This window comes from Borostomias antarcticus, assembly GCF_949987555.1.
Source record: "Borostomias antarcticus genome assembly, chromosome: 6".
Classification (NCBI taxonomy): domain Eukaryota; kingdom Metazoa; phylum Chordata; class Actinopteri; order Stomiiformes; family Stomiidae; genus Borostomias; species Borostomias antarcticus.
In genome coordinates this window covers 25,460,412-25,482,183 of record NC_140239.1, presented here as the reverse complement: position 1 = coordinate 25,482,183, position 21,772 = coordinate 25,460,412, and the positions used below count along the sequence as shown (strand labels likewise).

The 21,772-nt window shown below is 52.7% G+C and overlaps 1 protein-coding gene across 1 annotated transcript in view; it reads right to left on the bottom strand.

Moving 5' to 3' along the window:
• fynb (FYN proto-oncogene, Src family tyrosine kinase b) overlaps positions 1 to 21,772 on the bottom strand; it is a 46,855-nt gene that overhangs the window by 14,757 nt on the left and 10,326 nt on the right. Inside the window, exon 2 of the mRNA XM_084439938.1 lies at positions 1,413 to 1,675. Coding sequence (XP_084296064.1) covers positions 1,413 to 1,665 — 253 coding nt within the window. The 5' untranslated portion in view covers positions 1,666 to 1,675. The remainder of the gene's footprint in view (positions 1 to 1,412; positions 1,676 to 21,772) is intronic.

Below are 21,772 nucleotides of genomic sequence, written 5' to 3'. Positions count from 1 at the left end.
CAGCAGAGGAGAGGGTGCAGAACTGCTGCCTTTCCCATGACAGAGAGAGAGGGGGGGAGGGGAGAGAGAGAGAGAGAGATAGGCAGGGAGAGGGGGGCAGGGAAAGAGAGAGATAGAGAGAGAGAGATAGGCAGGGAAAGGGGGGGGCAGGGAGAGAGAGAGATAGGCAGGGAGAGAGAGAGAGAGATAGGCAGGGAGAGAGAGAGATAGGCAGGAAGAGAGGGGGGAGAGAGAGAGGCAGGGAGAGAGAGAGAGGGATAGGCAGGGAGAGAGAGAGAGAGATGGGAGGGAGAGACAGAAAAGTGGAGGGAGAGAGTGAGCAAAAGAGCAGTTAAGAATAGACACAACCCTGACTACCCCCCCCCCCCCTCCCTCCCTCCTCCGCCATCACACCAGTCACAAGATTGCATCACGTCTCTCAGTCATCGACAGTCATAACCCCGGAGCGGTTCTGCTTGCGACTTGCTTTACTGACTCACCCCGAGATCGTTACGCGGGGTTCTATTTGGTTATACCAGTTCGACGTGGAACATGCCAGCTGCGAGTTTCCGCTCGGGCGCCGTCGAACGGTTCCCCCGCGGAAGGCGTCGTCACGCAACAGCGCTGCACGCCAGTAGGACAAACAAGGCGCCCTCGCTCTACCGTTAAAGTGGCGGCGAGGGAGAGACTCGTTGACGACTTCCCCCCGACGGGACAAAATGTAAAAGTTAAACCCCACCGCCACCAGGGCGGGGGCGTGGATTTGGATTTCAAAAAGAGTTGGATAATCCACTCGCTGAGAGAGAGAGAGAGAGAGACAGAGAGAGACAGAGAGAGAGAGATACACAGAGAGAGATACACAGAGAGAGAGACGGAGAGACAGAGAGACAGAGAGAAAGAGAGAGAGAGAGAGAGAGAGAGACAGAGAGAGAGAGAGAGAGAGACAGAGAGAGAGAGAGAGAGAGACAGAGACAGAGAGAGAGAGACAGAGAGAGAGACAGAGAGACAGAGAGAGAGAGAGAGAGAGAGACAGAGAGAGAGAGACAGAGAGAGAGAGACAGAGAGAGAGACAGAGAGAGAGAGAGAGAGAGAGAGAGAGAGAGAGAGAGAGAGACAGAGACAGAGAGAGACAGAGACAGAGAGAGACAGAGAGAGAGAGAGATACAGAGAGAGAGAGAGAGAGAGAGAGAGAGACAGAGAGAGAGAGAGAGACAGAGCGACAAAGAGAGAGAGAGACGGACTCCTGCCAAGCGAAAGTGGAAAGGCGGAGTTCCTCCGTAGGGGCCGAGGCTCGGTCCAGCCGAGGATATCCTGGCTGCGAATATTTCCCCCGCATAAACAATAAGTCACGCACAGATCCCAGCGCTAATGCCATCGGGACGTTCCACGGACGGGGGTGGGGTGGGGGGTGTGGGGCGGTGGGCGGGGCTTACCTGTTCCGCCGCGGGAGCGGAGGGTCCCCGTGTGGGCGGAGGTGCTGACCCCGCCGAAGACGGTCATCCCCTGTCCGACGACGGGCACGTGGAAGTTGTTGTAGTTGGGGATGGCCGTGACCCCGAAGCCGGGGTAGTGCTGGGGCGCGGGGTCAGCCCCATACCGGTAGCCGGCCGCGCTCTGGGGGAGGCTGCTGTCTCGGTCGTCCGTGAGCTTGGTTGCTTCTTTATCCTTGCATTGCACACAGCCCATTATCTATATTCTACAGGGGCAGAGAGAGAGGGAGGGAGAGGGAGAGAGAGAGAGAGAGAGAGAGAGAGAGTGATTATGAACCTGACTATGTCTCAATAGTTCACATGGAGCGCAGGAGAAACAAGGTGAGCGCTGTACTGAGTTAGCATGGCTGCTGAAACAGAGGAGAACCCTCCACGCTGTTCAAGGTTCCTCTCTCGACCTCCTCCTCCTCCTCCTCAGACGTCACACGCCCCCCACCCTTCGTTAGCCACCCCGGCCACGTAGCTCCGCTGAGACACTTTATAGCCTGACAGTGATCCGGGGCAGCAGAGCTCCAGATGACTCACACCAACACTGTGTCCCTTTCATGGTTAGGTGGGGTGGGAGGGGAGAGGGGGGGGGCTTTATCACACTCAGCTCTGCTCTGTTCTGCCCTCCCTGCTGTGCTCTGCTCTGTTCTGTTCTGCTCTGCTCTGTTCTGCTCTGCTCTGTTCTGCCCTCCCTGCTGTGCTCTGCTCTGTTCTGCTCTGTTCTGTTCTGTTCTGTTCTGCTCTGCTCTGTTCTGTTCTGCTCTGTTCTGCCCTCCCTGCTGTGCTCTGCTCTGTTCTGCTCTGTTCTGTTCTGTTCTGCCCTCCCTGCTGTGCTCTGCTCTGTTCTGCTCTGTTCTGTTCTGCTCTGTTCTGTTCTGCCCTCCCTGCTGTGTTCTGTTGTGTTCTGCCCTCCCTGCTGTGCTCTGCTCTGTTCTGTTCTACTCTGTTGTGTTCTGCTCTGTTCTGCTCTGTTCTGCCCTCCCTGCTGTGTTCTGTTCTGCTGTCAGGCGAGCTGCTCGGGGATCTGGGGGCCTACGGGGGTCCGCTGGCGGGGGTGTGTTCCCTCATCGATTATTCCATGATCACATCGCTGCCGCCATCGAGCAGCGGCGCCCATAGAGACCGGTGTGTACGTGTGTGTACGGGAGTGTGTGTGTGTGTGTGTGTGTGGATTAGGGAGGGGCAGGGCGCTGGAAAGCAGAGCACAGCGCAACAGACACGTACGTACCGCACGTGTGGTTTTAAAGGGACAATGACACAAATTTCGGACACCGCAGCAGAGGGCAGCCGCGCTGTTGAACAGGCAGAACGCCTCCGCGGTACACGCCAGAGATAACGTAAACGCCGCCACAAACCAGACGGCGTCTCAAAATAGTTTCGGCGGAGATTGTTTATGGATGGGGCGCCGACGGTAGTGTTTGCCCTGTCAGAGGGAAGCTGAAAGGTTTATGAACAGGCATGGGACCGAGGACTATGACACTGGGCCTTTTTATTTACCCAGTGAGAATCCATGTCATCTAATTATCCTTCTGCAAAACAAATATGGAAATTACCGTGAGTGTGTGTGTGTGTGTGCGCTTTAAGTCAGCTGAGACACGTGGACAGTAAATTCCTGACCGATTTTGGAAGACAGACTGCTTATCTAACCTTCAGATGAAGCCACTGTCTGGCCTTAGATGTGTCATTTGAAAATATTATTTATTCTCGTTCTCTCTCACACACACAGACACACAGACACACACACAAACACACACACACACACACACACGCTCTTGGCTCGGTCTCGGCTACTGGCTCCCCCGTTCAGAGGAGCAGGAAGTTCAGTCACTAAAGACGCACGCAGGGAGAGAGAATGTGTCTGTCTGTGCTGCCCGCTCCCGGCGGGGGTGGAGGAAGGAAGCGTCCTCCTCTATCAATCAACACAGCGGCCACACAGCGGCTGGCACACAATGGCCGCCCATAGAGCCGGGACCGGGCCCCGAACCCTCGTACTCCCATCATCACCGACCGCAGCGCTTCACACAAGCCCACTGAGGGAGGGGGGGGGGGGGGGGGGGGGGAGAGAGAGAGAGAGTGAGAGAGAGAGGCAGTACTGTGTCAAATTGCTAAATCCAGTGAACAACAGCGAACCAACAAAACAAACACGGGTTTCTAGCTACGGTTTGCGGAGCAGATCAAGAGCGATCCCTCGCGACGTCGCGATGAGCGGTTGGGATTACGACGTCAGCCTGCGACCGCGGCCCGCCCATGAAACCCTCCGGCTGCGCCAACGGCCGTCTGGCGGAGGGAAGCGACACGCCACAGCGTCTCTGGTAATCCGCCGTGACGGCCGGGCCGCGAGCGGGCGGAGGCCCGGGGGGAAGGAGCCGCCGCCGGGACCGGTCGGCATCGGGTTTCGCTCGTCCACCTGACCCCCGCGAGCTGTACCGCTGGCTCGGAACGCCCCGAACCGTGCTCTCCCTGTCTGCTCTGTATATATCTATCTCTGCCCCAAACCGCGCTCTCCCTGTCTGCTCTGTATATATCTATCTCTGTCCCAAACCGCGCTCTCCCTGTCTGCTCTGTATATATCTATCTCTGCCCCAAACCACGCTCTCCCTGTCTGCTCTGTATATATCTATCTCTGCCCCGAACCGCGCTCTACCTCTCTGTATATATTGTCCAGGAATTTACATCCAAACACCTTAAACCTTTGTCTTTGTAATTCATCACCTCCCCCCAAGTCCCCTGCAAACCCTAGTTTCAGTCTCCCCTTTGTAAATGTAAAACACCTCAACTCTCCCCCTTTGTAATTGTAAACACACTCGGCCTAGCTCTTCCTCATCTCTTTGTTTAAGTCAGAAGGGCCACACCTTCATCTTCCTCGTCCTGATTCAGACCTTTGTTTCCTTTGTTTCACATGTCTATACTCTTGGCCACGCCTGCCATTTCTACCTGTGTTTTGACTGTATATAAGCCAGAGCGAAGAGGCTGAATTCACTTCTCTGACTGACCCACCCTTGCTGTGTTTCTCAGGAAGTCCTTGCGGCTCGTATTGATTTTCACAATAAACCAGACTCAACCTTTTGAACGTATCTTGGTAAATCTTTTGACTAGACCAGTCTAAAATACTATCACAGTTTGGCGAACGGGAATGGGAGCACTACCTGCGTGTTGCCGGGATTCCAGTGGATGAACTGATCGACAGACGTGTCGGGTCCATAGTGGGTTTTGGAAAATCAATTTTCTCTCTTGCGCTAGAGCGCACGCCGAGATTATTTCCTCAGTTCTTCCACTGGATTCTTGAGGCTCACAGGTACGTTTAAACGAACCCTCTTATGGGTTGAGTTGTATTTGCCTTGATTTGGTTCAGTTGTGTTGGTCTGGATTGTTTGAAAACAGAAAACCCCAGCGTGGGTATTTTAGTACTATAAGTTGTGTAATTATCTAAGGAGGTTGTGAACAGCAATATATATATTTATATCGTATTGTCGTTTTGACTTCGTCCTTGTTTCGTTACGAGGGCATGAGCAGTGTTCAGAAGAAGTGTGATTTTTGGTCTCGTGAAGCTTGTTTCCCCTATCGGTTACAAGTTAAAACGTGAGTTAAATACGCCACAGAATTGGCACAGAACAGGCTTCCCTTTTGGCCGGTCGCGGGTGAGATTAAAACCGCAGAGCCCGTTGAGAGAGTTTTGCTCAACGGAGATATAGCTTCGAAGTGATTGTTGATGTTCGTTGAAGAACGATTACCAACGAGATGGTAGCTACGGGAGTGATTGAGAGTTTTTGCAATCCGCGTTTCTTGGAGAAACGTTTTCCCCTTTGTTCCCGGGTGACTTGGTAAACATAACGAGAAGTTGGCTTTGACCAGGTTGGTAGACCTAACGAAAGTTGGCTTTGACCAGGTTGGTAGACCTAACGAGCGTTACCTTTGACCAAGTGGCTGTACAGTATTTTTGGTAGGATCTAGACGTCCGGTTTAGCCTGGACCAGAATTGCTAGTGCAGCCGAGCATGCTTGTTGTAAACGTGGGCCTTTGTTTCATGTTTGTGTGTTAAGTCGTATATTAGTCGTTTTTGGTCGTCGTTTGGTCGTTCTTTGTTTGCGTTCCCGTGTGTCTGCTACGTTCTCTCTTGCATGTGCACGGGGGGTTGTTCGTCTTATGTGTTCACTGTTTGAGCCTCGGCTCTTGATTATTGTTTGTTATGCGCGCCATGGATCCAGGTAAAGTATTGTTTTGTACACTTTTTAGACTGTTAAAATTCTGCTAGATTTCCAGTAGGCTAGCTGGTTGCCTAGGAGACGCAGGAAAACTCCGCTATCGCGGTGTTCCGCCATTGAGCCAGAAGAGAACAAAGCACTTCGCTGACTGGGTGAGTACTAAGCGAATTTAATGTGTCTTAATGTGTGTTCTTTCGAAATTGTATTCTTTCCCGCCGTGAGTTAACCATAAGGTTTCCTTTCATAAGCGTTTTAGGCTGCGTTGTGGTTATTTGGGATTTGTTTCTTTAAATTTCCCCGCGCACAACCATAGACCACATCCGGGTCATACATGCAACATTTTGGGATCACCACTAGGTGTCCCTGTAACACTAGCTATTAAAATGGCTAGAGGATGTAACAGAATTCTACTGCTAAACGTCTAGCCTGATGAGATTGTTGTGCTAAAGCATTTTTCGATTTCTTACATCCACATCTGACATTTTAGTGTTAAATTCTAAAATTCTAAGCAGCTAGAGGTGGTTGAGATGATTAGGTTAAGGGAAAAGCCTGTTAATTCTATAGCACCCAACCAGGCTGTTGCTGCTCCCGCCATTAGCACGCCCCTTTCTACGAGGTATTTGTCCGAACAGGTCCGGAAGGAAGAGCCTCCGATTTTGGGGTCGAGCGCCACCTGCTGGAGTTCCCTTGAACAACCCATAAGGGAGATTTTAACTAGCCAATATAGACTCATTTTTTTAAGGTAAATAAACAGGATGAAATAGATGTAGAGCAAACTCAAAAGTCTGACAGGGTTTTGAATAGGTGTTTGATTCAGGAGTTTGTTTCAATAGTCAATGAATGGCCATAAGCTGTTCGTTTTATGCATTTCTACTGTATGAATTTCATTCATATAATGATGTGTTTTTTGAGGAGTTGGCATTAGGCCTTCCCCTCTGCTATTGAACCCAGTCTGTGTTTGAGTTTTATTTTTCAGGTGCTATGGACCCTGGGGGGCAGGTCTTTGAGGAGCCTGGATCATGCCTTCCTGGGGACATTGGAACCTGCTGTTTGTCTGTTTAACTGTTTGTTTTGTCTCTCTTTCTAATATGTAGCTTAAGACATAAGGTTTGTGCATAATAGTGGGGAGAATAGATAAGGGTTGCCAGTGTCTTAATCTGAATGCAGCATCTCATAACCCAATTATATTTTTTTAAATGGTTATGTTAAATATCTCATGTTTATAGTTTGAGGCACATTCATCGGGCCTGAGTGTTTTTCTGAGTGTTTTTTACAGACAACTGTCGTTCCGGGAGTGATGGGTGAATGCCGAACCAGGAGACGGGCACAGACCGGAGGTGGAGATGGAGGTTACTGGCCTGTTTCCCTACAGATGGGCGATCTGGGGTTCGTGAGATGCAACGCCAACGCCATGTCACCAATTCACTGTGAGCGACAGATAAGTATGAAACGGAGAAGAGACCATTTTGTCCGAAGCAGTGCCCAAATACTCTGTCCTCAAATGCAGAAGAGGGGGGTTTTAGATATACAAATTTTAGCTATACAAATGAAGCTTTGCTGGAGTTTTTTTGATTAGTTAATTGTAAATGAAGCCAGTTCATTTTAGTGTCATTTTCTTTGCCCCATCTCTATTTTTATCCTGACTTCAGGAAATTTTTGCTTTCACCCTTAGGGGGTGTTGTTTTGTTGAGACGAGAATATGGTTATTTTATTTTCATAAAATCGCGAGAGAAATGCTAGAGCCAAATCCAATTGCCTTGATCATGACTGGGGACTGGGCGTGTTAAAGTCATTCTAACACTGCCCTTGATGTCACTATAGGCTACTGCAGACTGGCTCTAAATGACACTTGAACAGTCACCCTGTTTAAGTTTTCCTGACAGAATAACAACATTTTTTCCCCAAAGCAGGAGCTTGCGCTTAACCATATTTCTGAGTATCTCCTACAGACTGCTGATAACCGTTCCTGACCAAAGAAGGGAACAGGGAGACCAGACCAGAGGACTCTCTTTTTGCTCTTCTGTTTTGTCTCTGTTTGTCTTTCTCATCTGTGGATCCACAGATGGAGCACTTCATCAGCCTGTACTGGGGGAGCGGGAGTGCCGAGGTGAGCCCTCCGGCAGCACGACCCGGGCCGGCCCTACGTGGAGCAGTACAGGGATGGACCGGGTTCAGTTCAAGAGCCTGTACGTGCTGCTGGCGCCCTGGCTGTGTGGTGTCCCACCGCACCTTCACCCTGCTGAACCAGGACAGGGACTCCCTCCTCACCCTCCGAGAGCTCGCTGCAAAAGCTGCGGCTGTCTCTGCTTCCTCCCCTGTGCTTTCTATACTCTCTGTACCATCCACAGACCCTGACAAGATTCCTCCAGTGTCCCTGGCAGACATTTCTGACCTACAAGCATCTGCTCCACCTGCGGAGAAAAAGAAATGAAGAGTGAGGACCGCCATTTCCTGAGGCTAAGGAGGGGTTCCTGCATCACATCTCTCCTGGGGGTTGGGTCCTGATCCGCGACCTGGGGCCGTCCCCACGAGAGAACTTCGACGCCGTTGCATCCCAAACCAAGGAGCAGATGAGCAGCCTGAGAACAGGCCAGAAAACATGGAAGAGAAGAGATGTAGCGGGGTGAACCTACCCGTCAAAGAGATGTAGCGGGGTGAACCTACCCGTCAGAGAGATGTAGCGGGGTGAACCTACCCGTCAAAGATGGAACAATCAGGACCATGGCATTCTGGCCTGTGTGGAATAGCTGTCAAAAGTAGCTGAGAGGACGGTCCATGCAGCCAAACCAGAGATCTCAAGGGCAAAGCGGTCACCGCCACACTGTCCTCTCCTCTGATGAGCAATCGGAGAGTGACCTTGACGGTCACCGCCACACTGTCCTCTCCTCTGATGAGCAATCGGAGACTGACCTTGCCGGTCACCTCCTTCTCGTGTTTGTTATGACAACGTGGACAAGCTCAACAGCAATGACTGCACCTCTGATCGCACACACTGGAACCTACATTAAACATTCAGAGACGCACACATGGAAGCTATGTTCCATAGGACATCACATGCGATTATTCACAAGAGTGAATGAATTTTGAAATAATCTGAAAAATATCATATTTGTTTACAAGAGTTACAATGGTTGAAACATGAGTTGATAAATAAGTTTGGGTTTTTCCTCTAAATTGACCAAGAGGTTTTTTGCCCCTCTTACACTGGTAACCATTTTATCTTTTTTTTTTGCCTTGTTAAATCAAGTTTTTTTTTTTGGTGAATGGTTGTCCACTCTTAGACTATAAATAGTATATAATCATGTCATCTTTTTTATCTTGTTTCCTGTCAAATTTCTGAAACAAGGGGTTTTGGTGCGTGATTTTGCACGTGGAAAGAAAATAATAAAAAAGAGAATTTTTTTTTTTTTTTTTTGCTCCACCTAGTGGAGAGATCATTTCCTTTCCACATGTATAGCATAGCTGACTGTTTACACTGTGTTTGGATTTTATATTTTATTTTTGTGTACCTGTTTCAGGCACAAATGGGGGATTGTCCAGGAATTTACATCCAAACACCTTAAATCTTTGTCTTTGTAATTCATCACCTCCCCCCAAGTCCCCTGCAAACCCTAGTTTCAGTCTCCCCTTTGTAAATGTAAAACACCTCAACTCTCCCCCTTTGTAATTGTAAACACACTCGGCCTAGCTCTTCCTCATCTCTTTGTTTAAGTCAGAAGGGCCACACCTTCATCTTCCTCGTCCTGATTCAGACCTTTGTTTCCTTTGTTTCACATGTCTATACTCTTGGCCACGCCTGCCATTTCTACCTGTGTTTTGACTGTATATAAGCCAGAGCGAAGAGGCTGACTTCACTTCTCTGACTGACCCACCCTTGCTGTGTTTCTCAGGAAGTCCTTGCGGCTCGTATTGATTTTCACAATAAACCAGACTCAACCTTTTGAACGTATCTTGGTAAATCTTTTGACTAGACCAGTCTAAAATACTATCACAATATCTATCTCTGCCCCGAACCGCGCTCTACCTCTCTATCTCTGTATATATCTATCTCTGCCCCGAACCGCGCTCTCCCTTTCTGCACTGTATATATCTATCTCTGCCCCAAACCGCGCTCTCCCTTTCTGCTCTGTATATATCTATCTCTGCCCCGAACCGCGCTCTCCCTCTCTATCTCTGTATATATCTATCTCTGCCCCGAACCGCGCTCTCCCTTTCTGCACTGTATATATCTATCTCTGCCCCGAATCGTGCTCTCCCTCTCTGTATGTGTATATATCTATATCTGCTCTGAACCGTGCTCTCTGCATCGCCCCCTATGTCCCGCCCCGGGCAGATTGGATTGGCCCTGGAGAGGAAATGCTTCATCGATTTCCTTCGGCCAATCAGAAGGCCCGATGCAAATGTTGGAGTAATCTTAGGGAGAGGGGAGGCGATTGATTGACTCGGCTTCCTGCGAAAAATAATTTAGCTTCACGGATGAATGGAGCCGCTTGGGATACACAAATAGTAGGATTACTCACGCACGAGTGCCCTCGCATGCACACACACGCACACACACACACACACAGGCAGACAGACACGCACAAAGACAGACCGACAGACAGATAGACAGGCACAGTTACACAACTAAGCACACATACAAACCCTCACATAGCGACACACACACCCAAACAAACCCACTTAAACAGGCCCATCACGTGCACACCCACACGCACACACAGACAGACAAGCAGACACATAGACACACACACACACACACACACACACACACACAGACAGACAAGCAGACACATAAACAGACACACACACACACACACACACACACACACACACAGCGGGTAGCAGGCTGTGCTCATTTCTCAAGGCACCAAAGGAGCCGTCTTTGTGTTTTTCTTCTGCTCTGCTGTAGGCAGTGACATAAGACAGTCCGTCTCCGCGGCCCCCAGACAGGCCGTGACAGCCGTTCCCGGAGCTCCACCCCCCCCGCCTGCAGAAGAGCCCCCCCCCCCCTGCAGAAGAGCCCCCCCCCCCCCGCCTCCAGACCCCCTAAAACCCCAGGCCTTCACCTTTCAACTCGGGGTCTTTCATCTCTCGCTTTCCCCTTCTTTCTTTTCGCCTCTCCCCCTCCCCCCTCTCTCTCTCCCCCCCCCCCCATTCCATCCTCCCGTGAAAGAGAGGACAGGCGATCGCCGTGGGCGCCCGTTTGCTCCGCCCATTATCCATTCTCCGCGCCGCTGCCCGAAACAAACAACCCCGATCGGATGAGAGGGGAGCTTCACACGGTGCACATCCTCTCTCTCTCTCTCTCTCTCTCTCGCCAACGTTTCAACCTGGTTTCAATCGTGATGAGATCAATGGTCTTGGAGGAAAATCCATTTCTGGGTCAGAACATGACCAGCAGCGGATCTATAATTAGTTAACGCCATTCATGCAGAGAGAAGCAGAGAGGATGGATCAGATTCATTAACGCCTTTAACTGAAGCCAGCGCGTCTGAAAAGCTCCCCTTTAAGAAGCCTAAAATAAATAAAAAACGTGATGAAAATGGATTAGATTGAGTGAAAGGGTGGCGTTTACTCGAACCCTAACCCCTGTCTGGGTTGAGTATTCCAGCGTTCAACCCGGCCCTCGACACGCCTCTGTCTTCTGTCACAGAAGAGGCGAGGGGATGAAACGGGCTGCAGAACACCTCCATCTCAGTCTTCCGCGCGTTCAGGTCCGTGTGAATTATTCATGGGACGGTTGTGCTAACCTGAAGGTGTGCCCTGGCGTGGGGCCGCAGCATGCAGAGGGACGGCCTCGGATGCATGTATATTTGATGGGGAGGTAATGGCCTGGGCTTCATCATTCACGTTATCCTCTGAAGGGAGGTGTGTGTGTGTGTCGTGTGTGTGTGTGTGTAGAGGTGGGGGGTCTGTCTGTCTGTCTGTCCGTCTGTCAAGCCATGTGACTGTCCTCATCAGCATGGAGGAGAGAGACAGAGAACAGATAGTTGGGGCTGGGTGGTTGGGAGGGGGGGGGGCTACAAGATGGCCGCCCGTACGGCGCAGCCCACAGCTGGTGCGAGTTCACCCCGATGACCTGGCTCGTCTGTCTCAGAGCGGTTCGTGCGACCTGGCCTGCGTGAGTCCGCTCTCTGTGCCGAGACGGTTCCGGCGGTCTCTGGGCTTAAGTCTGTCCACGCTTCCGTAGAAGAGAGGGAACGTTAAAGTGCAGCGAACGGACAGAGAGAGCAGGAGGCCTGTGCGGAAAGAACGAGACGGGAGATGATTAAGAGGAGAAAGACGAGGCGCAGAGGGGAGGAGGAATACAATGATGGAGGGAGGAAGAAAGAGAGCGAGAGAGAATGCCAGAAAGGGAGAGAGCGTGCGTGTATGAGAAGACAGGGAGAGAGAGAGAGAGAGAGAGAGAGAGAGAGAGAGAATGTCGGAAAGGGAGAGAGCTTGCGTGTATGAGACAGAGAGAGAGAGAGAGAGAGGGAGGGGGCTGGATTGAAATGGAGAAAGTGAGACAAGAAGGGAGCACAAGCAATGGAGGAGGAGGAGGAGGAGGAGGAGGATGAGGAGAAGGACTGCCTTGGGGAGGAGTGCAGAGGAGCAGGGTAATGATCGGTTGTGTCCATCACGCGCTGCGCCCCAGTCCGCCGCCCCCCCCCCCACACACACACACACACACATACACACAGTACTCAGACCTCAACCACTTACCACGAACACAAACACGCCACACGCAATCAGCGACCTACCTTTTTCACATGAACACACACCAGGCATGTGTGAACAACACGGCAGCACCATGAGGATTCATGCCACTCAAAGCCAGTTCTGAACTTCTGCCAGGCCCATTATAAATAAGACTTCTTAACTAGCTGGTAAAATCTCTGGGTAAGATGTGCGAGCAGTGTGCGTGAGCAGTGTGTGTGTGTGCGCGCGAGTGTGTGCGCACGACGCGAGTGCCAGCACTTCAATTATCGCCACAGCTGCAAGTCAAGCCGTCGTAAGAGAAAAACGGCGCGCTGCATTCCATTTTCCGTATCGTCTTCTCTTTAAATCCGCGTCCTATTCAGATCTACGTGGCTCCCCCTCCTCCCTCCCTCCTCCCTCCCTCCTCTGTCCTGCTCTCCACCCCCTCCAGAAAATTCCGCACGCGGCCTAGTGTGATGTTATTGATGTATTCATCAACTGGAATGGACAGAGAGAGAGAGAGAGAGAGACAGAGAGAGCGGCAGGCTGGTTCTTCCGGGGGGCTGACTGCTCTCGCTGTGTCCCCGTTAGAGAGCTGTTGTTCGGGGTCCGCTGGCCTGCTGCCCCGGGGGGGGTGGGTGTCACCGGGGTCACCTGGCACAGTGACGAGGAAACGCTCGCACACAACGCCAGCGCTAAAGCGGCCGTGACCCCCCCCCCCCCACCTCCGCAGAAAAACCTCCCTAACCGCCGCACGACCCCGGAGAGGAGCTGGACTCATTCCTCCTCTCCTCCCTCTCCAGCAGCTTCCAAAGGGAGCGCAGCCCTCGCTAAAAGGGAAGGGAGGGAAAAAGAAATAAATCTAAAAGCTTTCCTCAGCGCCACGGCCTCCTCCTGAACGAGGAGGGACACGGACAGGGAAACTAAAGACAGGGAGTCCTCTAAGAGACGGCGAGGACGTTTACCCACCGTAGTATCGAAACGCCGCTCCCTCGATCCACCAATGGATCCGCAAACACGGCGGTGGAAATTTCCCCATTAGTATTTCCCCGTTAGCATTTCTATATTAGCATCACGTCCCCGGCTCGTTTCAGGAGCTGTCGACCGGCTCGCGTCGGAGCGCTTCAGAGCCGAGCGGAGTAGTAGGGGTCCGTCGGGCCAGGTCCGTGTGTCTGGACCGGATTATCTGGGTTTCATGGCTCGGTTTACAGCAGCACACCCAGCGGGGGGGCTGGCTGAAGACGGCGCAGACCCCTTCATTAAAACACCAGCAACAACCCCCCCCCCCCCCCCCCCACCCCGAGTGATAAGCTCCTCAGCCTGTAATGCCGTTTCCCGGGGTGACGTTAAGAAGAGCTTTCCTCCCGACGTCCGCCCCCCGTAAAAGCGCGGAAGCTGAGAGTTTTTTTTGGACGCGAACGCGAACTAAAACGGTTTTTACAACGCTGCCGTTTACGGCTCTTCACAGCGAGCTGCTTTAAGGCTGCCGGCCATCTCTCTGGGAGGGATTATTATGAACTGCAAAGCTCAAAAGGCGGATAACCCTTCCTCCTCCTCCTCCTCACCCATCTCCGCTCGCCGGCGAGGGGAACTGAGTGGCGCCTCGTTCCTTCGCGTCTCCTTCCGCCGGATCAGCGGGGATCATGACGTCTCTGCCCCCTTCGTCTCTCCTCCTACTCCCTCGCTCCCTGTCCTCTGCCCGGCCTGCTCCTGTCAGTCACAGCCCGGGCGGGCGGGTCTCGCGGCCGGCACCATTGTGTCGGGGAGGCTCAGTGTCAGCGATGGCGTCCCCCCGTAGCTCTGGAGGACGAGGAAGAAGAGGAGGAGGAGGAGGAGGCAGGCCTGAGCGCTCAGCCCCCCACCGGAGGGAGACTAGCTGGGAGGGCTAGCTTGCTTGCTAGCGCTGAGCCTGAGTTTCTAGCCCCCCTGAGCCCAGACTAATGCGCTCTCTGGGGGGATTATCTCTGGAGCTTCCCTGTGAGTTCCTTCTCTCAACGGTATCGTACGACAGTAGAGGTGCTGGTGGTCGCCATAGCTAGCACTCGGGTACATGCTACCAATCAGGCAGTGATACCAATATCCATCCATCCATCCATCATCCATCCATCCATCCATCATCCATCCATCCATCCATCCATGCATCCATCCATCCATCCATCCATGCATCCATCCATCCATCCATCCATGCATCCATCCATCCATCCATCCATCCATCCATCCATCCATCCATCCATCCATCCATCCATCCATCCATCATCAAAGCCTAGGCTAAAGTCTAATTACAGTCAGAAGGGTAATTGGAAAATGTGCGAGCGGATTCCATCAACGACGGGTGCAAAACAAAACAGTTACTCAATTATCGTCCGATTATCCATGAGCCAAGAGTCAGAGATAAAAGAGCGACCGTGCGGATAAGCGTCCCGAGACGTGTCACTCTGAAACGCAGCATCGGCCGCGCCGAGCCGCTACTTTAGCCCTCCAAGAGTTGTGCTGACAGCTGAGCTCGCATTAATGACGCAGCTGTGTCCATGACCTGACCCCTCAACCCCCTCACTCTGACCCCCGCCCCCCCCCGGGGTCCTTTTATAAATCAACGCCATTATACACCCCTCCAACATGCCGCCTCTGCCTCTGCCCCCTCCCTGATGGAATATTCATCAGATCCCGAGAGAGCGCAGTCACCCCCCCCCCACCCCACGATCGCCCCCCCACACACACACATCAAAGATTCGCCGCCTCCAGTGCCGATAACTGGGATCAGGTTCAGCGCCACCTAACTGTCAGAAGGACTGACTGACACGTCAGTTACAGCAGGAAGCATATGACGCCATGGCGAGTATTAATAAGTACATATTGTTTCTATTGCGATCTATCCGGCTACAACTTTTAAAGTGACCCGTGATCGGAGGGTAGCTTGCCGCCATCTTGTTGGGGAAGAATCCCGCCGGCCCAGAGCGGCCTGTGCGTTGATGGCTGATAGGTCGGTTAGAGGACAGTCAGAGGACAGTCAGAGAAATGGGAGCAGCAGCTGCTGTCAAGAGGGCCCAGAGCAGAACAATCCGGAAGGACTCACTCGACCCTCCCCCACCCTGGGATTACAGCGCATCTATTTTTGATCATCGACTTATTAATTTCAAGACGGGAAAGATGAACTTCACACACCTGTGTTGACGGACAGCTCGCTGCTCGGCGAATACCAAAAGACAAACTGCTCCCTGGGAGCCAATTAATAATTGCAGCCCGCTACGATGTGGCGTTATGTAGTGACACTACGGTTAATCGGTTTCACGACCGTAGACAGGTGTCCTAATTTCCTCGAACGCGTGACTACGATAAGTGAAATGAGCGCGAAGGCGTGCCGCCATGACAGCGCTGGGCCCCCCCGAGCGTCTCCGGAGACAGAAGACTAATCGTGTCTCCGCACAGGAAGCCCGGGGAGGTAGGGAACCATTGTTTAGAAACACTGCTGCAATTTCCTCAGTTCCTCGTCACAGTGAGTCAATATGCTCCAGCCTCGGGTTCAGGATGCAGTGTTGAAATGTGTTAGTGGAATGGAGAGTGAGTGCACAAACATATGTACGCACGCGCGCACACACACACACACACACACACACACACACACACACACACACACACACACACACACACACACACACACACACACACACACACACACTGTATTATTGCCATCTGTTCAATTTCAACACGTCTTTTCCCTGTAAGGGTACATTGCACTGCAGATAAATGACACTAAGACATAGAGAAATTAGAAACTGCTTGTCTTCTGACTTGTCCGCTTCCAGTGTCAGGTGGAAACGACACAGATGTTCACAGTGCAACACTGTGTCGCTCATCCGAAGGATACCTTGCAGCAACTCCATCCACGACTTTTCAAGGACGCGGTTTCCGGTAGGATGTGGTTACCGTCACGCACGCACGGAGACCTCGGAGTGTCAAAGTTTCCGTTCTCTCTCCGCTGAGAATAATGTTTAGAGAAGAGCGATTGCGAGATCGGCTTTATGACACGACGGCGCGCTGAAAATAAGTCCTCATGCAGTCCGGATGTGGCGGATGTTATTCAATTCAATTCTTTCTTTTGGACCCAGGGGGATCCATATCCAGGGCCCTATCATATCCATATCATGCTAGTTTGCTACGTCCACTACAGTCTATTAATAGACCAGGAGCCGGTCCGGTTCAGAGGGAGAGACTCACACACGAAAGTATCACCTCAGAGAGCAACATGACCGGACTCTGCGCTCCTGTAACGGACCGTGTCCACAAACTATGCTGTTCTGGCGTCTCTCCACTCCCAACATTTGCTTTCCTACCTGGCTGCCACATGCGTACTTCATATTCGGAGGGTGAGTAGCGTAGATAAAGCCCACCCCGTGTACTTAGTCATGGTGCCCGAACGCACGGCGCTATCTCTACCCCAGCAGCAGCGGCGGCGGCGGTGGCGGCGCTGCTTGTTCCTCTCTCTTCCTCTTACCGCATTCTTGAGGACACGCTGAGTCGTCTGGACCGCCCCCCCCCCCCCCCCCCCTCCCCGCCGGTGCGGGGGCTTCACTGGCGTGGACGCCGCGGAGGTGTGTGTGTGTGTGTCTCTCTCCCCGTGTGAGAGCCTGAGGCTACGGCCGCACTTGCGTCTCCCTCCGAGCGCGTGTCGTAATAATGACACCAGGGCGCCCTCAGACGTGTGTGATCTGCCCCGCCTCCGGCTGAGGGCATTAGCGTGATGCAGCTGGGCCTCTCTACACCGGTCATTAGTGATCCACCCCCCCCCCACGTCCCCGAGAGATGGCAAAGGACTGGCGTTGATTGGTCGATTGACGTCCAGGATCAATGGTGCGAACTGGTGCAGAACTGAGCGTGACCTGTGAGCCTAAACAAGGCCTCCTCACCTGGGGAAGCCTGAAGTAGGGCATGTTAAGAGTGGCAGTAGCCTTTACAGAACACAAGAGCATAACGCCTTCTGAAGCAGAACAGTCACTCTATAGTATAGACATCCGTTCTACTCGCATTTCCACTTCACACCTTGGGAAAAAAAGATGAGACAAATATGCTGCAAAACCGCAGCGGCTGATGCAACAACTACATTCTCTCTGCATCTACATTATGAAAGCTTGCAACCACACTAGTGGTAACTGCAGGGTGCAATTGAGGCCCTGTCTAATCTACCCCCTCCTGGTTCTGTGCTAGGCTAGCCATCTATCAAGGCTGTGGAACCGCACAGCAGGTGGGAACCATTAAAATCAACGGAAGCTCGAAGGGCCACCCTGCTGATGTCGCAGTAACGACACGTCGACAACATCCTGGATGACTCGGGAGGCTTGAGATTCCTTCTACCGGAGCAGGCGCGTCGTAAGAATAACGTCACGTTACGCGAGGCTTAAGAAGGGAACTCAGGGCTATGAAGACGAGAGCACAGATGCGGCAGGCTCACGGGCACGAGGCAGAGATGTGCTCTTAATCTCGGAAACCGCTCCCCGAAAGCAGCTACCGTCCCTTTCCCCCGGCCTAAGTGGCGCCACGTGGCATCGCCGCGCCCGCTCTAAACCCGAGCTGCGCCCGCTTAATCTCACCAGCTCTGCCAGGACAGATTCGTCAGTCTGCCGTCAATGCCAATCCACTAAAAAGCCATTTATCGTAAAGCCAAGGAATACATCTGTAGGTTTTATTTACTAGATAAGTGACCGGTGAAATACTCTCTCACTGATAAAGAGGAAGTGAGTATGTGTCCATCACAGTGGACGCACGTCATGGACACAGCTGTAATATAGAGAAACGCCCATCTTCCCCCGGTTCCCAGGAATACATACAAGAGAAGATCATGGCGTAACGAAACCACAGATTCCTCTTGAGTTTAAAACTGGAACGCACCGTGGATCCCGACACCTCGAGGGGACTCGGTCAGCAAGCCGGTCGAAAAAAAAGAAACAGAAAGGTTTTTTTTTTTTTTTTTTCCTTCTTTTTCCTGCTCCTCATCCTCTTCGGACCATGTCGTTGTCAGTTGGGACAGGATCCCCCACTAGCCCAGTGGCTAGCTCCTGCTGCACCTGGAGCGAGGTCAGCCTCACACAGCCCAGTTGTTGGACCTCCTTCAGTCATAATCAGCCAGCGGAATGGTCATCAACCCAGACCCATCTGGAGGCCATTACGGGAAGCAACGGAGAGTCCGCCAGGAGGAAACACACGCGTAGCTTCAAAGAGCCTCTAACTGGAAGGTTTTAGCACCACGCCAGTCCCGTCTGGCCCCTGGCCACTGACCGGCCGAGCCTGGAAACGTTCACTAGACGGATTCCATGGACTCGCTGCCATCTTGGGAAAGAGGAAGAGCAGTTCTACAATCAAGCTCACGAACAAGTGAACCAGAGAGTTTTTTTTTTTTTTCTCGAGGGGCCAGATTCAGAGTCCAGTCCATGGTTAGAATGAGAATGGACTAAAAAGCGCAGTTGGTGAATAGTCTCTCAACCCCGGGGGGGATTTACGGCACTCCTCGAGGGGTTCCTTCTTTGTGTGGAGTGGGCGGCCATCTTGACTGGGGTGGGGGAAGATTAGGCTCATTTGCAGCCCGGCCGTGTTTCCGCGCCGGGATGTCGGCCCCGGCGGCACGGTCCGGAGAAAGCGGCCATTGTCACCGTGCGTCCATCCGTGCCCGTCCGTGTGTGAAGCCATTAGAGGGCCCGGTTCGGTCCGAGGGTTTCCCCCCCGCGCCTCTGACAATGTACCTGTCACGCTTCTCCACGGGGCGAGCACTAAGTCTCAGCTCCACAATGACAGGAGGCAGCTGCAATTGTCCCTGGGCCCCCGACTCCGCCGTTGATGCCTTTTTGAGTCGGCCAATAAAAATCAGCGCAGAGTGACACACTGTCTGTTCCTATACAGGCCATATGGCAGCCCTCGCTCTCATACATATGTATGCGCAAATTAGCCAGCCAGCCTGTGAGCTCGGTGTACATATCAGAACGATATTTGGGAGAAAATGCCTCACTGGATGTGCATCACACAGGGGGTGCTGAAGGGGTACGGATGGGTTCTGGAAGGGTAACGTCTCAAACTCACCAGTCGCGGAAGCGCAACACACACTGCTGCGCGTCACTTCAGCTCCCATGTTTAACGAATGATGCCGTTCTCACCGGCCGCGGGCGGCGTGCGGACGTGCCGCTGGCGTAAATCGATTTCTCCGCGCAGGGCGGAATTTTCCGCATGCGCAATCTCATAGAAATACATTGGATATTTACAGTATATTCATCATATCACTACATATGTTTTTGAACCTACTACTATTATATAATCAAAGCACCAATATCATCTCCACATGCTTGCATCCTACCATCCAATCAGAAGTCACAACACACTGTCAACAAATCCTCTCTCGCCTCCCAGACGTCAGTAGCTAACTACTCAACTACTCTCATCCAGAAGACATGGATGACATCAGACTGATCATTGAAGTGGAAAAACAAAGAGAGTTATGACTCCGCTCAAATCCGCCCGCGCAAACGGCGTCCGTTGCGCTTGCGCGACTGGTGAGTTCGAGGCGTAAGGATGGGGGCTGTTTTTTTGTGTGTGTGTATCGAGTTCTTTGCTGTTGCATCAGAAAGACAAGTTAGAGTCATAGCGACAGCAACAAAGCATCAACAAATGGGAGCCCCCTCTCCCTCCCTCTCTTGGTGTCTCTGTGCATAAACTCTCAGGCACACCACACACATGCACGCACACACGCATGCGCACACACACACACACACACCTCACATCCTGCAGCAGGGCTACACGCAGCGTCGTGCGTCAGGGGCACCGCTAGGCAAAGCCGGCTCGTAAACTCGAAAGCCCGTAACTTCCCGAGTCAAACAAGTGGACAAAATCCCCGAGACGACAGAGGGAGACGCGGCGTAAACAGCCCCGTCACGCCTCCCTCGGAGTCCTTCGTCCGTGCTGGACACGTGCGCGTCCCCGTGGCCTGTCCCCACCCCACGCCTGTCAGGGGGCGAGCCAGAGGAGGGGGAAGGGGGTGGAGGGGGATGGGGAGGGAGTGAGTCAGAGATCATTAAGCTGCCGCCACTCTGATCTACTCCTCGTCCTCAGACTGGGGGGGTCTGTCTACACCCCCCCCCCCCCCAACGTCATCAGTCTTTCATCATCACAGAGAGAGAGGGAGGAGAGATGGAGGAGAGAAGGAGGAGAGCTTCAAAAGGCGCCGCGCCAGAGCCCTGGATTATATCCTTCACCACCTTCCACAACCAGGCAGGCATCTCTTTACCTCCTCTCTCTCTCCTCTCTCTCTCTGTATCTCTCCTCTCTCTCTCTCTGTATCTATCCTCTCTCTCTCTGTATCTCTCCTCTCTCTCTCTCTCTCTGTATCTCTCCTCTCTCTCTGTATCTCTCCTCTCTCTCCCGTCTCTCTCTGTGTCTCTCTCTCTCTCTACCCTCTCTCTCTGTGTATCTCTCTCTGTCTCTCTCTCCTCCCTCTCTCTTTGTCTCTCTCATATCTCTCTCTCCCCTCTCTCTCTCTCTCACTCTCTCTCTCATCTCTTACTCTCATCTCCACCCACTCTCTGCCTGGAGGTGAGAACACCATGCACTGCCAGGCACATTGTTCGGTGGAGCTTTGTATGTGTGTGTGTGTGTGTGTGTGTGTGTGTGTGTGTTTGATACGCCCAGAGCTGCAGGGAATCAGGGCAAAGGAGAGGGGGGGGGGGGGGGGTTGCAGGCTCCCAGACCCAGCGTCCCCACCTCGGCTGCGCATGGCTCATCAAAGCGCCTCGCTGGCGCCACCGCGCTGCCGTGGGCCGCTGCCTGAGGGCGCTCGCGAGAGAGGCGGGGGATGGACACATGCGGCTCGCGGTCGGTGGGGGTGTCACAGGGTCAGTAAACTCAAGAGACCCGTAAAGGGCGGGGTTTAACGGCGGACCGCCGCGAGAGGCCTGAGGTTCACGCGGCGTCCTGCGGTTCGGGTGGCGGGGGGACGCGGGTCGAAAATGCAATTTTTTCATCACTTCGTTGTTTGCTTGAGTCTGCCTGCGGGGCTTGGGGACAGCCCGTCGGTTCTGTTGTGGCAGACGTAACCAGTGGAGCACAGAAAGGTAAATGAAACGATTTTAAATGAGCATTCACAAGTATGTTGACCACCCCAGGTCTGGTCGGTGGAGGCTTAGAGAGCGGGCTACATGCTACCAATCTGGATACATCCTGTAGTCTATATAGGCCACACCTCCCATACTCTACCATCCATCACGTAAGCCACTGTAATGAGTGGCTTCATTAGAGCATCGGGGGGCGGGGCCTGCGAACGACGTGTCAACAACATAATGTAGTGCGGCTAAAAGGGGCCGGGTAGTTAGAGGAGCGCCACGGCGCCGTTGGGACGTCAGACCCGCAGAGAACCGCGAGCAGAGCGCCGGTCCGGGGGTTCCCCCAACCTTTTGGAAA